Here is an 18,726-nt window from a genome sequence, read left to right as displayed (position 1 = left end):
AAGGCACAACAAATACAGGCTTCCAAAGATGAGTACCAAACAGGTTGGGATATGGAATAACTATGGAATAAAAGGTGCTCATTTTTCAAGGACGGGGATAACAGAACTAATTTTGAAAGGTGAAGTAACAATGAGAAAAAGGAGCGGACTAAAGTAGGGAAACAGTTTTTAACAGTTCTTAAAATGGATGGGTAATGCCTGCTCCAAGAATATGTTGTGTCTTTTGGTGCAGTTTTATTGCAATTTGCTGACCATAAACATGCAAACCCTAATTGACAGGAACAATCAGAAGCAAAGAAAATCTAATATTTCCACCTTATTCAGCATTTTTGCAGATTCTTCAGTCACTTCCTCCTTTATAGTCAACCTACTGTTTGTTGAGTAATCCCCTCTACATGCTGTTTGTCCCTTTACACTACAGCGTTCTGAAGCAGACGTCAGGTTTCTCGGCCTCTGACTTCAGTGATGTCCAAGTCACTTGCTTGGTCCTTAGCATGCTTAGAATAAGGGAGGGCAAGGACCAAGAGGTATGTGAATGTGCCTATTTGTGGAAAGCCATGGCATCACTAAATGTTGTTGTGTTACCATTTGGACTTGGTATGCAAATGTATAATGTTGTAAGAAATTACCTGACAATCAGTCATCATATAGGACATATCATATATTCTAATAGCCCATTGTGGCCTAATATATATAGATATTTAAATCTGGCATAAATCGGGTACTTCTGCAAACCTGGGAGACACCCCCAGGTTTGCAGAAAAATCTGAAATAATTTCAAAATTACGTTGGGATGGTTTATATCCCCCCTAAAAACAAAATTGTCCTCTTTGTATGCCTGACAGAGTCACTGTTCGTGGTGGTGGTTGGGAAATACAGCGGGTCTGGCAGTGTTCTTGTTGGGGGTGATGGCAGAGACCTCTGGTGGACCCAGCAGCAGTGCCGATGATGGTGGGGAAATAGGAAGCTACGGCAGGCACAGTGTTAGCAAAGGGGAGAAGAAATTTAAAAGGGAAGATCCCCTCCCATTGGGTGTAGTAGTGGTTAAGCGCGGGAGCCTCTAATCTGGAGAACTAGGTTCGATTCCCCACATGCAGCCAGCTGGGTGACCTTGGGCCAGCATTGTTCTCTCAGCCTCACAGAGTGACTGTTGTGGTGAGAGGAAGAGTAGGTGATTATAAGCCACTTTGAGAGTCCTTCAAGTAGTAAAAAGCAGGGATTAAAAATGCTCTTCTCATCATAATTCCGCATTTATAGTAATCTAATAGCCTGTTCTTGATTTGCATCTTCGTGTGGGAATAACTAAATATTGATAGTACATGGTTTTTAAGTGGCCAGTGGATACTGCATACAAATCTGGTAACATAATTCCGTTATTTGCATAGGAATACACATAATTAGAAATCTCTTTATTGGATATATATTCCCTTAAGGAAGTGGAAGCTACTCTGCTGGTAATGATTGGTTTTGAAATGAGGTTATGTGATAGGAAAATTCTGCCTGTGGTGGGCTGATTCGTGAGGGTCATCATTTGATGTCACAGTCAGTGAATAGTAAACACCTAACTGTTTATATGAGGACATTATGACTTAATAGAAAGCCACACACACAAATACAGCCCCACATAATGTTTATAATATGTTTTATTCAAAATGGGGTTCTCCTTTATTCATCCCCTAAGTAAGATTCTTAAACTTTTGTGATGTCTACATGAGCCTTTGTTTGGTGTCAGTAAAGAAGCTTTACTCAGATTCTATGATTAAATAGGAGGAAAAATGAAAGGCCCTAGAATGAATCAACTCATTAAGATGAATTCTACTAGGGTGAAGGTCAGACGGCTTGTGCGGAGAAGGGTGGTCCTATAAACACAATACATCAAATCAAAGAGACTGAAGATTGGTAGTTGTGAGGATATATTGGGACAAAGTTGTCAGTAATTGTTTAACCTAAACTGACTTTAAAAGAATAGTGGTTATTCTACAGGATGATTAAGTTAATTAGTCTCTTGTCCAATTCCCATCTATACTACTACATGGTATTTGTAAATGCAGGTTCCACAATTCTCAGCCCAGACATCTTGTGTGGTCATTAATGATGTTTTCCTTCTCTTTCACTAGCAGAAAAACTGATTAGATTCAACCCAATATAGTCAATAGCATGGCTATTATCTATTGCATCCATACAAGAAGAAATTAAACATGAACTCATGGATCTTAATTTCAGCAGTTGTGTCCACAGTTATGTTTGTAGTGTGAATCTGGAAGTGTGAGGTGCTTCAAGGGAGAGGGGAGACTTCCCTGTACCTAAGTGGAACCCTCACAGTACCTGTCTCATGGTGAGTCTGTCAGCAATATCAGCAGGAGATAAGTGCAAAGCTGGAACATTAGCAAGTAAGGACCGCAGATAGTGCATCTGATCTTTGAATTAAAAAATGTGTGTACATGCTCTAAATAGGCTTAATGTCTTTGTGGTACAAGAAGATTCACCCTTAGTACCTACTGCTGCAAATGGGACTCTATCTACCATTGCGAGATGTGTTCGTGTCCCTTCGGTTTGATTCACATTAAAGCTGCTAGAAATCAGACTTATTTGGACTGTATTTTCCCCATCACTAAATGACTACAGCCACTCACCACATACATAGCTGAAGCATCTGGGATAATGGCTACCCTGCAGATTTGAGCTCAGCAGCTTTCATTTTATAAAATAAACATGATCAAAATCAGGACTGGGCATCTTCTGAAGAGCTCTCTGCTCTACTTTTCTAGCTTCAGTTTCTATTTATCCTATTTTTATCCTGCTGTTCCTTCAAGACACTCAGAGCAGTAGTTCCCTCTACCTTGAGTACTTTATCTTCAGAACAGCCCTGGGAATAGGTTAGGAAAATCCAGTGAATTTCATGACTTGTTACATCCCAGGCCTTTTGCACCCAAGGCTCACAATTTGTTTCTGAATGTGGAAGTAAAACTACAGTGCTAATTGGCATTAGTAATCAGTCTTAGGGGGGTTGAGCACATGTTTTGCAGGGATCTCAGAGGCATTTGACTTACAGCTGGTTGAGCTAGAAAAAAATGGATTAGACAGACCAAGTCTTTCACTGCATCTCTGTAGAATTATGTGGAGGAATACAGCAGCACAAGAAGCCAAATCAAGAGTCCTGAATGTTATAGGTTGGGATGGGGTTGCTGAAAATGGGGTTAGAGACCTCTAGTTTTTTCCCCCTTCTCATTCCCCCTTCCCAATTCTGTTGGGAGAACGAATAACTATTCTAATGATCTTGTGGCATATATATACTAAGTACAGGAAAATTAATAAACTGTGTATACTTACTCTCCTTCAATATTGCTTTCCCTACCTCCTCAGCAGTAATAGATATACAGAACATTCTGAGTAGTATGCATATTTTTGTATCTGTCAGAAGAATGCTACAGAGATTGCTTTCAAGAATGACCCCCTGCTAATCCCTGAGAGTTTGAGTTGGTTCTCAAAATTGGCATTAGATAGCCCAGGGAAGCCTAGGCAGTGCCAACTCTGGCTAGTATTTGGATGAGAGACCTCCAAGGATTTAGGTGGTAGTTTCTCCAACAAACACTATGGGTCATGATGCAGAGGTAGGCAATGACAAGCCACCTTCTAATGACCCTTGTCTGGCTGCCAGACAAATCCCTGAATCTCCTGGATACACTACACACACGCCATATACAATAAATAAATCTGCAAATGACCAAGCATTTCTCCTTTTAGTGAGAATGTTTTGTATGTACTGAAAGCTGAAGCATTCATGGCAATCTGTGATTATTTCAAGGCAGTGACCATCTGAGCAATGGTATGACAGCACATATAAATAGCTGGGAAGGCTCAGAAATGTTCACAGGCCCTGGAAAAATTTCCACTGCAAGAGGGCAAAGCAACAAGACTAATAGGAGGGGGGGGGCACGAGAAAATGGGTTGTGCCTTCAGCAAAATGAATGAAATCTGGCAGATCTGTCAGCAGCAATACATTTTCAGGAAGGACTAATGGTTTGTAAAGATACTGAGGAGTCAAGAAACAGCATTACTCTGCGCTTCTTCTCTTTCCTATCGAGACTCACTGTTCATTATTATCACATGTTCTTTCCTAACATTTCTGTCAACTTATTTCAGGCAAGAATGCATTTTTAGATCCCCATTCCCCACATACACTTCGCTTTCCTGTATGATTTGTTTGTTTATATTTAATGTTGCTTCTTGCAGTAACCCTTTCAAATACATTTTTAATTTTTTCAAGGGCAGCATGGATAGAGGTTTAACTCATGCAATGCAAATAAGGCTTGTTAAAATTCACAAAAATTGTAGACTTTGTATATCTCAGGGTGACCAAGGGAAGCGTTCTGAGATTAAACAGGAAGGTCACTATGATTCAATTAAGGAATCATAATGATTTACTTTCTTTTTAGCTTGCCTAATTTTTGAGGGCTCATGGTAGGGAACAGTTTGAAAACAACATACATAGTAAACATACTAATCTATGTGCAAATCATGGCACTTGTTGTGCCACATGGTCAAGGTTAAGAGCAGCAGCCCCTCATCTGGACAATCAGGTTTGATTTCCTACTCCTCCACATGCAGCCAGTTGGGTAAGCCTGGACTAGTCATAGTTCTCTTAGGGCTGTCCTTGCAGAACAGTTCTCTTAGAGTTCTTTCAGCCCTACTCACATCACAGGGTATCTTCTGTGAGGAGAATAAGAGAAAGGTGTTTATAAGCTGCTTTGGGAGTAAAAAGTAGGTTATTAGAAACCAGCTCTTATTTTTTTTTCTTGCAGCTCAAGCCTTGCTTCTTTCTGCCTTTATAACACATTTGACAGCCATACTGGCCAGCAAACTGAATGCTGAATTGGCCTTCCCACAGCCCCCAGGCAGACTTTCTGCTTTTTTGCATTTTAAAGTACAAGATGTGCTTTAATACATTCATAATGCAACCCTATGCAGAGTTACTTGCATCTAAATCAGTTGGATTGCACTGTTGCAGTGTATCCCCTTCATTCTAAATAGGGGAGTCAATTTATAAAACATTTAAAATGGCTTCAGGGAGCAGTGGGGGTTTGTAGTAGACTAGCCAATCTTGTACAGCTGGCTTCATCTGTCAACACAAAGAAACAATGCCCCTAGCACAATCAGGGAGAGATGATTATATCTCCAACTAAAATATAGTGAATGTATTTCCACAGTGGAATCAGTGCTCAAGTTATCTATATATGTAGATAGATACTTAATTTTAATATATATATTCCAGGTTAGACACAAAAGAACTTGCACACGCCCAGCCATAAGCTTCCTGAATTAATAAGGTTTTACACTGCTTTCAGAAGAGATTAAGATCTACTATGCACATGACAGTTTTGTAGCCCTGATATCACTTCAATATCGGAAAAGCATAATACACTGTTGCATGGTATTTTTCAGTGTGTACATGTCATTTTGTTAAAAAAGATACAAAATGTATATTTGTTAGATGAGATTTTGTGCATGCATGTCCCTCTACTTAAGTGGTAACTTTGAAGGGGGGAAAAACTTGCAGGGAGCAGGCTTTAGTGAACAGGTTTTGGGGCTTGCTATAGGGCGTTCCAAACCTAAAGGCAGTGAAGGCTCTCTTTTCAAGATACTGTGGTTTATCACTGAGGACTGAACTAGCCCAATGAGAACAACTGTTTGCTTCCACTTTCTGGTAACTTATGCTAGGGGAAGGACCAGTGGGGGTTTATCCATGTAGCACATGCTATGAACAGCACATTTCCAGGAACACTGCATGGATCCACCCCATGGATGAGTTTGGCCAGGTGCCATACCCAGAGCTATGAGTCACTAGTCGTGACCCTACACAGCTGTGACTCATGGCTTGGCCCACTTGGCCCACCAGCTGCCCCTTGGCACGCCCACTAACTTCCTGTCTGCACTGGCTGTGCAACACAAGTAACATTAGCCAGCTGCCTGGAAGCAGTGACGAAATGGCTCAAGCAGAGTCGTTTGAAGCTCAATCCTTCAAATACAGGGGTCCTATGGCTGCGCAGAAAGGGAACATATGAGGAAGCACATCTGCCCTCCCTGGATTGTGTGCAGCTATCAGTGTCTCACTCTGCCAGGAACCTGGGTTTGATCCTGGATGCTTTCCTCTCAATGGAAGTTCAGGTTACGAGAGTAGTGCAGCTGGCATTCTACCACCTTTGTCAAGCCAAACTACTAGCGTCCTACTTGGCCCTGGAACACCTAGCCACAATGACCCATGCAATGGTCACCTCTAGACTGAGCTTCTGCAACTCACTCTACGCTAGCCTGCCCTTAACCTTGATCCAGAAACTACAGCTGGTCCAAAATGTAGCGGCCAGGGTCCTCAGAGCAACACCATGGAGGTCCCACATCCAGCCCACCCTCCAACAACTGTAATGGCTATCAGTCAAATTCTGGATCAGGCTAAAGGTTGTGGTAATCACCTTCAAGGCCATACACTGTCAGGGACCGCCTTTCTTCCTACACCCCTCAAAGAGCTTTGTGCTCTGCCACCTCCAACTGGCTAGTGATTCCTGGCCCAAAAGGAGCCCTCCTGACCTCAACCAGGGCCAGAGCCTTCTCTGTCCTGGCCACCTGGTGGAATGAGCTCCCGGAAGAGAACGAAAACAGTTCCACAGGGCCTACAAAATGGAGCTCTTCCGCCAGGCATTTGGTTGAGGCAAACCAGAACCAGCAATACCCACTGGGCCCCTGAATCTCCCTTCCAAGGAACTGGGAACCATGGACCTGTTTGTTATCCTGTTAGTTACTCTCTGTTATTATTACCATTGCTGTATCTCAATTTGACATACAGTTCGATGTATTGTTCTTTTATGTTCTGTGTGAACTGCCCTCAGCCTCAGGGGAGGGCGGTCTACAAATGTAATAATAAACAAAAATAAACAAAGAATAAACAATGCCAGTTGTACTCTGCTAGGCCCCCGCCAATCTGAAAACAATCTGGAAAAAAATCCTTACATTTGGCTTGGGAAGGGCAATGATTTGTTATGGCAATAGACATCTGGACCTGTGGCATGGGCAATGATAGATGGTACCTCTAATATAATCTCAAGTCATTTTACAACTTGCCAACTGCTCCATTTGGAATGTTCTGACACTTTGAAACTTATTTTCCATCAGTACTACTGCTTGCCCCTTGTGTTATGCAAAGCACACTCTTACTTCAGTTAAAACAAAGCCATCCTAATCAAAATATGGCCATGGCCAGCAATAGTAGCCCCACTTCTATTATAAGGGAACAGCTGTTTTTGCTGGATATGAACATTAGTGATGTGGCACAAGAAGACAGCTACACCTCCACTTTAAAGGTCCGGAAAATACCAGAGGCAATAGCAATTACAAGTGACCCATAAAAAGAGGTCAAGGATAGGCTGCTCATATGCCTGAAGATCAGCATCTGCCTCAAGACAAATGATTACCATACTGTAGGACATTTCTGGAAAGGTTTCCTTTCAACAATAGGTCACAAAAGGCAGAACTTGTTTGTTTTAGATCAGTAGTTCTCAACCTTCCTAATGCTGCGACCCTTTAATACAGTTCCTCATGTTGTAACCCCCAACCATAAAATTATGCAAGGGTTCTTTCACAGAAATTAAACAAAAACTGACCAATGGCGTGAAGATGCATTGTTTGTGATTGTATATAAATTGTTTTGTTCCCCAGGGTTTCTCCAGGGTTCTGCCTCTTGTCCCACCATGCCGATCTCGCTGTTTTCCGCTGCTCCAGACAGACGAATGTTCTATCTCAATCTGCCTCGCAAGGCTGTTGTGTGGATGCCCCAAGCTGCTTGCCCTGCTGCCACCCCTGTGAAAGGGTTGTTCAATCCCCAAAGGGGTCACGACCCCACTGTTTTAGAAGCTGACTTCTAGGATTCCACCAACTATTTTCATACTGGTTTATGGGAAGGCATCCAGGAGAGGATATCTGGGGTGGCGGCAGGATGACAGTCCACCCAACCTAGCTGGCAGTGCCCTAGTTCTAAAATGGATACCATGTCAGTGGTGGCACAGCTGCTATTAGAGGGGCAGTTTCTGCCTTTAGTACTTTTAAAATGTCTCGCCTTCTTCTTAGGAGCACAGAGCACATCCCGGTTCGCTTTCCTCATTTTATCCTCACAACCACCCTGCGAAGTAGGTGGAAGAAGTTCCAGGGCAGGGTGACGATTTGAAACCGGTGCCCATCCCGCACGTGCTGGATAATGCGCTTTCCGTGCACAGTGATTCTCCAACGTGCGCACAACGGGCCCGGGGCCCCCACAGGGCTGAGTCGCATAGTCCGACCACTGCTCTGCACAGCCGCTGCACAACTTGCGCTCTCTCTCTGTCTTGCCGGGCAGCGAATCGGCTAATAACGCAATACAGGCGGAGGCTGCCTCAGAGAGAGCCAATTCCGGCTTCTCCCGCCGGCAACAAAGCCGCCCGAAGGCCGGGCAGAGGCGGCGGCGCCAGCGTGTGTGTTTGTGACCGAGGCGCCAACCGACCCTTCCCTCTTTGTTTTCGTCACCCACCGACCCCCAGCAGGGAGGGGCCGGGGCGGGCGGGCGGCGCAGCGACCACAAGCGGGCAGGGGGCTCTCGGCGAGCGTGACCGGCGGGCCCCTCCTCCGCCCTCCAGGGCCCACATCCGGGTCCCAGGCAACGCGGCCGGTTTCCTCTCCCGTCGCGCCACAGCGGCGCTGTGCCGGGCTGGGGAGGGGCGGGGAGGGGAGCGGAGCCCGAGGCGTGGAGCGCGCCCGCCCGCGCGCACAGGCGAAGATGGCGGCGGTGGTGGGAGGGAGAGCCGGCTCCTTCGGGTCCTCTCCGTCGCCGGGGCTGGGCTCGGGCTACGGGGGGGCCACCTTCAACGCGACCAACAGCAGCAGCAGCGGCGGGTCCGACCAGCGAGCCGGCGGCGGCGACGACGACGACGGGCAGAACCTCTGGTGTGGGAGCCCCGCTCTTCCCCCCCTCCCCCCTCCATCTCCGTGGGTGCTGAGAGGGAGACCGTTACTCCCCCCGAGCCCCGCCCTCGCTGCGGGCCAGGTGCGCTCCTCGCGCCCGCCTCACCTGCCGCCGGCCCCTTTGGAGGTCCAGGGGGAACCGCACCGAACGCCAGCCGCCCCTCGTTCCGGGCCGCTTCCTCCCCCTGCAGGGAGGACATTTCATCTTTTGTCTCACCTCCCCAAAACCCATCCCCGGCCATGCTCATCAGCACCTTTTGGGGGTGGCGTTGCAGAAGGCCCGGGGTTCCTTCCCTGGCCGGTCAGATCAACAATACTACCCTGGCCTCCTGGATCCTCCTAAATTATTCCGTCAGGTGGATTGACAGGTGTCTCCCTTGCTACAGACCTGGCCTTCTTCACTGGCCTCTCTTTTTTCGTTTTCTTTGGCAGGTCCTGCATCCTCAGTGAGGTGTCCACTCGCTCCCGATCTAAATTGCCTTCGGGGAAAAATGTCTTGTTGTTGGGTAAGTGGACGATGGGTCTCAGCTTGCCATCTCTCTTTTACTTATTCATTAGAGGGCTGAGCCTCTTGGCTCTGTTGTTGAGCATAGACAGAGGGAGTGTGTGGAATGCCATGTTGTATTTTGTACGTTGTACAGAAGGGAGGGGTAATGGATCATTGCAGTGGTTCATTGAGTGCTTCCTTTCCCCGCTCCTGCAGGGATCTGATTGGGAGCCAGCAGGTTCTCCCGTGCTGAATGAAAAATGCAGTGTTGGTGCTTTGTTAAAATTCACCTTTTATTCTCCCAACACAAACATGAGGCTGGCAGCCTAGGAGGATGAGCTTGTGTCCTCATGCATAAGAGCTGTTGAGAGAGCATTGCTGTCACAAATGTGTAGCAGCACCAATGTGCTAGCTTTCATAATGCTTTGCTGCCCCCCATCTATTGTATTCTGATTGTTACTCTATAGAAGAGATGCTGTTATATGAATGTCGTGAGATGACACCTGAATTTCAGTCTGCTGTGATGTATCTGCCTGAGCAGACCCCCCCCCCCCGTCTGATGAACAGCAGGTGCAGTCTGAATCTCCTCTGGAATGGTATTTATTGAGAAGTGCATTGGAGAAAATATGCTGATTTTTCCAGGAATATTCCTAACAACATGTGGATATTGTTGGGAGTAGAGCCCCAGCAGGCCTGTCTCATGACTTTCTCACTTTAGGTGTTTTCTTGCAAGTTAATATGCTAGCAGTTAGGCACAGTAGTGGCTGATTCAAGCAGCTTCTGACCCAGGTGAATTTTTTCTTTCGATGGGAGTGGCCTTGGGTTTTGCCACTTTGGAATTATTGTGTTAGGATTTTCCTATCACATATTATTGCTGTCTGCCATATCAGGTAGCAGGCTGCTTTCACTTCCTGGAGATCTGTTGATGAGTAAGTGCCCCAGACTGCTGCTTGACACAGCAGTCTGAGCCACATTATTACTTACTATATGCTGTTTAGTGTGCAGGAGATGCAGGTAAGTCAAGTGAAGCATGGCAACTTGCAGGGGGAATTAGTATCTCCATGTAATGAGGGGGGATCTGAGAGAGAGTTGGGACAGACAATGTTTTAACAGGAAATTATTCACTCAATTGAGGTAGGCGCCCATGATTCTGTAAAATGCAAATAATTATTAAAGAAGGAAAGGATCAGAGAATTAGTAGCCATTTATAAAGTTACAAACATACAGTGCTTGAGCTCTACTACAAGTAAATTGGGAGAGATTTTTGGCAGAGTGATGAATTTTCCATAAAAAAAAAAATTATAAATTGTCTTGGTGGGTTTCATTAGTACTTTGACTTCAGTAGTCCTGCCTAGATGTTTCTGGGATGGCATGATGGGAGCTTCTTTAGCATCTTGGCGGGAACTATATTCTTGGCTGTCATGATTCATAACCAATAATAGATCTAACCTCTTGGCCTGGACTTTTTTTTTAAGCTATCTGTGTTATCCTTCCATCATTCTGTGGCAATGAATTCCATATCTCAACTGTGTGGGAGCCAGTCAGTTTCACTGTGCTGCTTGTTCTAAGCAAGATAATTTCTACTTACTTACATCTTCATCTTCACTGGATATATTTATTTTGCTGTTCTTATAGCATCCTTGTTGCTTTTTCTGTATACCACTCCTTGGCTGTCTGTAGTCTATAGCGTGACTGGGTGGATTAAAAATACAGTGTGAGAGTAGCATGAAGATCTAACAAACTCTGATCTTGCCTGTTGAAAGGCTGGTGCAGTCAAAGCATTCTATCTCCATAATAATTGGTAATAGTTTGATAACAGGTCATAGCACTGCCTTCCCTGACATCTTTATGAAAGGGGACAAGGATTTGAAAGCTATCTAAGAATTGTTCTCTTGCTTTGCATTGGTGCCATTCATACTTAGTTGGATTTAAGGGAAAATGAGTGAATTATATCTCAGAGAGGAGAGGCCAAGGGAGGTGAATGGAATCCCACAGTCCATTGCCAGTTCTTGGCTATGACATAGAACATTTCATATGCTGCAATGATGAGCTATTCTGCTTCTTGTTGCTCAGTATCTTGCCCTGACTGAGGTTACAGTTCCATTTCTGGCCCCGGAATACCTGGCCACAGTAATCCATGCGATGGTCACCTCCAGGCTAGATTTCTGTAACTCTACACTGGCCTACCCTTAGTTTTGACCAGGAAGTTACAACTAGTGCAAAATATGGCAGTTGTGGTCCTCACTAGGACATCTTGGAGGGCCCATATTCAGCCAGTGCTGAAGCAGCTGCATTGGCTGCCGATGGTATTCCAGATCAAGTTCAAGGTTTTGGTTATGACCTTTAAGTCACTTTGAGATCTGGGTCCAACATATCTGAGGGACCTCTTGTCTCCCTGTGCCCCCCACAGGGCTCTTTGCCCTGTCAATACTGATAGACTGGTGATCCCCAGCCCATGTGAAGTGTGCCTGGCCTCAACAAGGGACATGGCCTTTTTGGTCCTACCCCCTGCCTGGTGGAATGAGTTCCCAGAAGACCCAAGGATCCTGTGGGAACTATCACAGTTCCACAGGGCTTGTAAGGCAGAGCTCTTCTACCAGGGCCTTTTTTCAAGACTAGAGCTGGAAGATCTTGGGCCCCCATCCCCTCCTTCTTCTGATGTTTGTTTAATCAGACACTGGACATCTTCTTCCCCCTTGTTGTATCAGCCTGTGAGGGAGGAGATGGGGGATCCAAAGTCTGCCACTAGAGGGAGAGTTCTGTAATTGTATTTCTGCTGCTATCTGTTGGATGTTATTGTAAATTGGGGTTTTTATGGTTTTATGTTTTTTAACTATAACCCGCTGCAAGCCAGCCATGGCCAGGAACGGCGCGAAACAAACAAATGAACAAACAAATCCTGTAAGTGTAAGGCTCATCTGCAATTAACCTTTTGGGAGTAAAAAGAACTATCTTGGCAGCTTCATTTGTCTTATATTACCTGGCAATTCTGAGGTTTTTTTCAGTGAGTATAGCTCAGTAATGCCAATAGGTACTTCTTCTGCTGCTTTCATTTAATATATTTGTCTTTATTTTATATGTTCCTTTGACTTCTTTCTGTGTGTTTGTTTCATTTAAATGTCTTAAGAAAAAAATTGTTCGTTCTGAATTAATTTGCTGCATAGTCCACTCCTGCTAGCCCCTTTAGAGACACTGTTAATAGTAGCCTGTGAAGTTGATTTTCCAGGAACCTAAGCATATCTGAAGTATAGAACTCCCAGTGTACATGTGCTCCAGAGTCTTCAAAGCAGCTACATGAACTTTGCAATGTGTGAATCAGCCCTGACTGGATAAAAAGCCATTTAGAAATATATATAACTCAGGTTTATAGATTTTTAAAAATCTGTGTTCAAGACTGAATGATGTAATGCAATGGTTCCTGAAACATATACCACTTCTGAAGATACTTTAAAAGTACATGCACAGAAAGGTAAAAAATGGCTGAGTAGTTAATTTTTTACTGTCTGAAAAGAGAAACAAGTCTGAAATATCGAACAATGAAGCTTTGCCAGGTTTATGTCTATTGTTTTCCCCTCTGCTCATCTTATTGGAGGCTTTTAATGAAGTCACATAAGATTGCAAAGAAACTTGTACCACGGGAAGGCAATTGTATCAATTAAACTTGATAGTGGCATTCCAGTGTGCTATGTTGCCTCAAAGTGATGTAACATGTGCAGTTGTGCAGACTGTATAACCCCATCTAAGGTTGTTTATTTATTGTAAATAACATTGTTTTATTGTAAATAACACTAATGGCAATATGCCTTTTTAAAACTGGCTCTTTGGTTCTCTGGATGTTCTTTATACACATACATACACACAGTTTACACAATTATTTAGATAGTCCTCTCTTTTTTTTCTTGATAGGTTTTCTACTGAGTTTGAGGTGACAACTCTGCTGACAGCTTGGCTTAATTGTAATTGAGGAATCTGAAAAAGAATTTTCAATACTGTTTTGATTAATTTTGTCTCATGTTGCTTCAGCATAATCACATGCAAACCTCTGCGCCATTAAGTACTTGGACTACTTAACATGTGTTTACTATTGCTGGGTTCTGTGGACAACAGATATTTTTCTTCCTTGTCAGAGGCATTAATATTTCTCCTAGTGGGCTGTATTTAGAAGGACGAGGTGGAGGATCTTATATGCCGCTTTTCTCTATCAGAAGGAATCTCAACGCGGCTTACAATCACCTTCCCTTTCCTCTCCCCGCAACAGTCACTCTGCGAGGGAGGTGAGGCTGAGAGAGTCCTGATATTACTGCTGGGTCAGAACAGTTTTATCAGTGCTGTGGCTAGCCCAAAGTTATGCAGCTGGCTGCTTGTGGAGGAAGAGCAGGGAGTCAAACCAAGATTGCCAGATTAGAAGTCGGCACTCTTAACCACTACACCAAGCTGGTAAATACTGTTAAATACAGTATTTAACCTGATCCCCAGGCTGGTTTACAATAATTGGAAAGAGAAGACAATTTAGTGTCTTAAAAATACTTTTTAATTTGGAAGTTAAACGTAGAATAAGCCTTATCAAGGTATGGGGGGGGGGAAGCGATAAAAAAACAAACATAATTTTAAAATACTTGTAGAATCATAGAGTTGGAAAGGACCTTGAGTCCAACCCCCCGTATATTGCAGGAACTCACAACAACCTGCCTACAGTGACCCCAATTCCATGTCCAAGTGATCCCTCCCACCAAAATCTCCAGCATCCAGCTTGGCCTGGAGGAAATTCACGTACCATCCCACAGTGGCAATCGGTACTTCCCTGGGTATGCAAGGAAGGGCCACAAGAAACAAACATCCCTTCCAGAGAGCCAGCTTGGTGTAGTGGTTAGGAGTGCATACTTCTAATCTGGTGAGCCGGATTTGAATCTGCATTTCCCCACATGTAACCAGCTGGCTGACCTTGGACTCGCCACAGCACTGAGAAAACTGCTCTGACCGAGCAGTGATATCAGCACTCTCAGCCTCACCCACCTCACAGGGTGTCTGTTGTGGGGAGAAGAATGGGAAGGAGATTGTAAGCTGCTTTGAGACTCCTTTGGGTAGAGAAAAGCAGCATATAAGAACTTCTTCTTCCTCTTCCTCCTCCCCCTCCCCCTGCCTACCCACGCATAGTCTGCCTAAGTACTTAATGCACCTCAGAAACAGAATCTTAGCCCTACCTCTCTCATAGTGAAAGCCTGTGGGTAGCCAAGTTGGTCCGAAGCAACAGAACGAATTTTGAGTATCTGAGAAAGTGTGCATGCACATGAAAGCTCATACCTTGGTCTGTTGGTCTTAAAGGTGCCACTTGACTCAAAATGAAATCCTGTTAGGGGTAATTTTTCAATTCAATCTTAGTCCTCTTTCTCCCTCCCCTTTGTTTGGATTAAAACTCAAGTCTGTGGAAGTTCAGTGAGTTATCTGAGAAGGGTTTCATTCATTCCTAAATGGGGTGGAGGGCACTCCTACAATTATTTCTTTTGAACATGGGGAGTGAAGAAATAGGGAGAGTAATTCTGAGCTGATCCAGAAGTATATTCTTTGATTTCTCATGGTATTCTGTGTGTACCATGCAGCTCTGATGCACAAAAGCTAGTGGAATATATTTTGTCAGTCTGTAAAGTACTGCTTGACTCCTGTTTTGTTCTGCTACTTCAGACTCATATCTGGAACTATCGAGGATGAGTGGCTGTGTGTTGGTGGAAAGAATGCTGCTGTGTTTTTTTGGGAAATATTATTTGGGAAATTTTTTGGTCACATTTAGTAGGCTGTATTTTAAACAGAGGCTGGATAGCCAACTGACGAACAGGCTGATTCTGTGAAGGTTCAAGGGGGGGTAGCAGGTTACAGTGGATGAGTGAATGGGTTGTGAGTGTCCTGTATAGTCAGAGGGTTGGACTAGATGACCTAGGAGATGCCTTCCCATTCTTATAATAACATGTTACTCTTCTTGTGTAGTAGGGCACAGTCATATTATACCCTGTTCTATGATGATTAGATTTATCATCTGTCCCATCCTACATTGGGAGAGGCTAAGCCTAAGTCTTCTCTATGGCACACAGTGTCTTTTATCAGCTTCAGCTGGTAATACAAACTATCACTGTTTCTTGAAATGTATGCTCTGGTAATAGTGATCTCTGCTGTGATTACGTCCAGTTTATATTACTGCAGTACACTTTATGTGGGGCCTTGAAGCCAGTCCAAAAACTTCAGTGAGTTTAAAATAGGACACCTTCATTTATTTTGGGGCAAGAGACAACAATTGTATCAGCACTGTGCTGGGAGTTGTGTACATGCTGCCTGTCCATAACCAGGTGAAATTCAAACTGCTTGTACTTTAAGACCTTAATGTTTTGGGAGGAAGGTAGCTGAAGAACTGCTTCATCCCATACAATTCAGCCTGCCAGCTAAGGTCTTAGTCTGAAGTATTACTATTCATGTATCCTGCCCCTCACAAAGTCTTTTGGCTGGGAGACAATATTATTATTATTATTATTATTATCATAAAATTCTTACATTCTTACACGCAGATTTCTAGAGTTGTCTAGCATTCCAGCACCACTACTGGGCCTTCCCTAACCTTTTGGAGGAATCTGCTGAAAAAGAATAAAACAGGATACGTGACCTAATCCTCACAGGAAAACTACACACTGGGTATTTCCCTGCAGACTGTGAGGCTATAGTTTTGTTTTTGAGAGGATAACCGTGTTAAAATCAGTGGGACATTTCTTAGTAGTCTGATCTAGAAAGCATGTCCTGTTTTCTTCATAACTGGACTTAATGGATATGTACATTTATTTGATCAACTGCTCATATTAATTTTTATGGGCTATGATTTCCTTAAATATTTTGTCTTCTAGAGCTAGTTCTTGGAAATTAAAAATGAATTTTTCTGTTTGGAATCAAGCTCAGACTTTTATGCTCTTACAGTGTCTGTTAACCGTATGTCTAAGATACTGTCAGTGACAGTAATTAGTACATCTTAATCTTCTGTTCTTGTTTTTGATTGCTTTTAATCTGTTTTGCCTCCAAGGTGGGTTGACTGTAAATAACAAATTGAATCTCCAAGAAAGAACGCTGAAATCTGTTCCTGGATTAAATCAAGTTTCTTAGTATTTAATTATTATGTTACTAAGAACTTGAACAAGCAGGTTTGCTAGTAGGTTGGCAGAACACTTAAAACACTTCTTTGTGACTAAATAGAGATTTTATATTTCCTGAGAGAATAATGGGTTATAGCAGCCTTTCTCAACCTTTTTACCATTGAGAAACTCTTGAAACATTCTTCAGGCTTTGAGAAACCTTAGAAATGATGTCATTAGGCCACACTTTCCTGTCATGCCTCAACCAGGGCCAGAGCTTTCTCTGTCCTGGCCTCCACCTGGTAGAATGAGCTCCTGCTCTGGACTTGTTTGCATTGATATACTCTGTTACCTTTGTTATAGTTTAATGTTTCATGCACTGTTTTCTACGTTTTGTGTAAAATGCCCTGAGCCTCATGGGAGGGCGGTATATAAATACAATAAATAAAATAAAAGATATGTATACTGCTCAATAGTAACTGATATTGGTCCTCACCGCCTTTGCATTAAAGCACAAAGGTTAATGTCAGTAAATAGCTCTTATTTGTTTCTTCATGATAGTAAATTGGCTATGTTCAATCTAGATGAATATTTGGGTCTACTTTATATTGAGCCAGGAGCAATGTTTCTTGAGTCTTCCCAAAGGAGTGTGGACTAATTGATTTGTCTTCTGTTGTTGTAGCACATTGTTGTTGTAGCACATTGTTGTAGCACATTGTAATGTATAAAGTTGCTCTTGGGTACAAAAATACATTGGACAATAGCTTGTGAGGATCATTTCAGCTTTATTGGTTTCTAAACTTTGAGGTTTGCTGGATTCCACTTTAGTTTTGTGTATTTCATAATCTTTAAAAGACAGCTCAAGAAATGGCTAAAATGTTTATGATAAATAGGAACATATGTTCAATGGAAAATTGTAATATAGCTGAGTCTACAATAGAATTCTTGTTGATGAGTCAGTTTTTAAAAATAGATGTGTAGAGAACCTTTCGGTTCAAAAGAGTGAAGCATACAAAATAGAGAAATTGAGCATTTAAGCCAGTAACATTGTAGAGTAAAATATGCTAATAATATATCATGGTCTTAATATTTGAAAAGGTTATATGTATTGAACTGGAACACTCTTAATTCTTGTCCTTCTTGTAGCACATAATTAATCCAAGTGATGCTAAGGGCTTTTTTTCTGCATTTGCTCTTAGACTGCTTGGCAAAGCAGCCCCCAAAGCTGGGGTTAACTTTAAGGACTCCAAAACAGAAGAGTAAAAACAAAAACTTAAAAAACAATAAAGGAGCCTGGCAAAGCCTAAACAAATAATTGATTATCTCTAGCAGAAGAAGGGGAAGGTTGGTCTCTGCCCCCATCCCCAGTCAAGGGAAATGGAGAAATAAGACTGCTGCAGTCCACAAAATAATAGGGAAAAGAAGGGAGAATCAATGTGCTGCCACCATCCACCTTAGAGGTTTAACCACACAGGTTGAACATGGATACAATTTAATCCAGTGTCAAAAACCTAGAAAGTGAGCTATGTGGGGAGTCCTTAGGAAAGTTGGGTACCCAAAGGTTGGATGCGACAATTATTTTGAGAAATAGATTAAACAATATATATGTATTTGTAGAGTCCAAGGTGGTTAGGGCTCATGACAGATAGCAAGAGATTCTGAGGGTAAGGGGAAAATACCTGACTGACCCAAGGTTATAGGTGTTGAAAGGTAGGGAAAATATCCAATTTCTCAGGAAAATGAGATGTATAAATGAAACTGCCTTAAACAGAGTTAGAACCCTGGGTCTCAGGGCCTGGTTTCTCACAACACCTGTTACCTGAACTCTTTAACTAGAGATGTCAGGGACTGAAATTTGGACTTTCTACACTGAACTATGACCCCCCCTCTCCCACATAAAAAGAAAACCTAACTGGGTGAATAACATGGAGAGATCTGATCAATTATAGCAAATGTATTGTGAAGCATGTTATTCATGTTTAAACAATGAACATATCTTTGAAAATATGTTATAAAATAATATTATATAATATATATATGCTATACATTAGAATCAGCTTTGTCAAATTCTATCAATATGTTTTCCATAAAATTATACATTTTAGTCAGCAGAGCTTTGTCTTTAAAAACATTTTACTATTTCCAAAAATGAAA

At 43.0% G+C, this 18,726-nt stretch overlaps 1 protein-coding gene across 1 annotated transcript in view; it reads left to right on the top strand.

Moving 5' to 3' along the window:
- The first annotated feature begins 8,587 nt into the window (after nt 1-8,587).
- DYNC1LI1 (dynein cytoplasmic 1 light intermediate chain 1) overlaps nt 8,588-18,726 on the top strand; it is a 29,183-nt gene continuing 19,044 nt past the window's right edge. Inside the window, exons 1-2 of the mRNA XM_077304764.1 lie at nt 8,588-8,964; nt 9,415-9,488. Coding sequence (XP_077160879.1) covers nt 8,798-8,964; nt 9,415-9,488 — 241 coding nt within the window. The 5' untranslated portion in view covers nt 8,588-8,797. The remainder of the gene's footprint in view (nt 8,965-9,414; nt 9,489-18,726) is intronic.

This window comes from Paroedura picta, chromosome 11 (assembly GCF_049243985.1).
Source record: "Paroedura picta isolate Pp20150507F chromosome 11, Ppicta_v3.0, whole genome shotgun sequence".
In the NCBI taxonomy this organism is placed as follows: Eukaryota; Metazoa; Chordata; class Lepidosauria; order Squamata; family Gekkonidae; genus Paroedura; species Paroedura picta.
The sequence above is the reverse complement of the archived record's forward strand: the minus strand, read 5'-3'. Positions and strand labels throughout refer to the sequence as shown.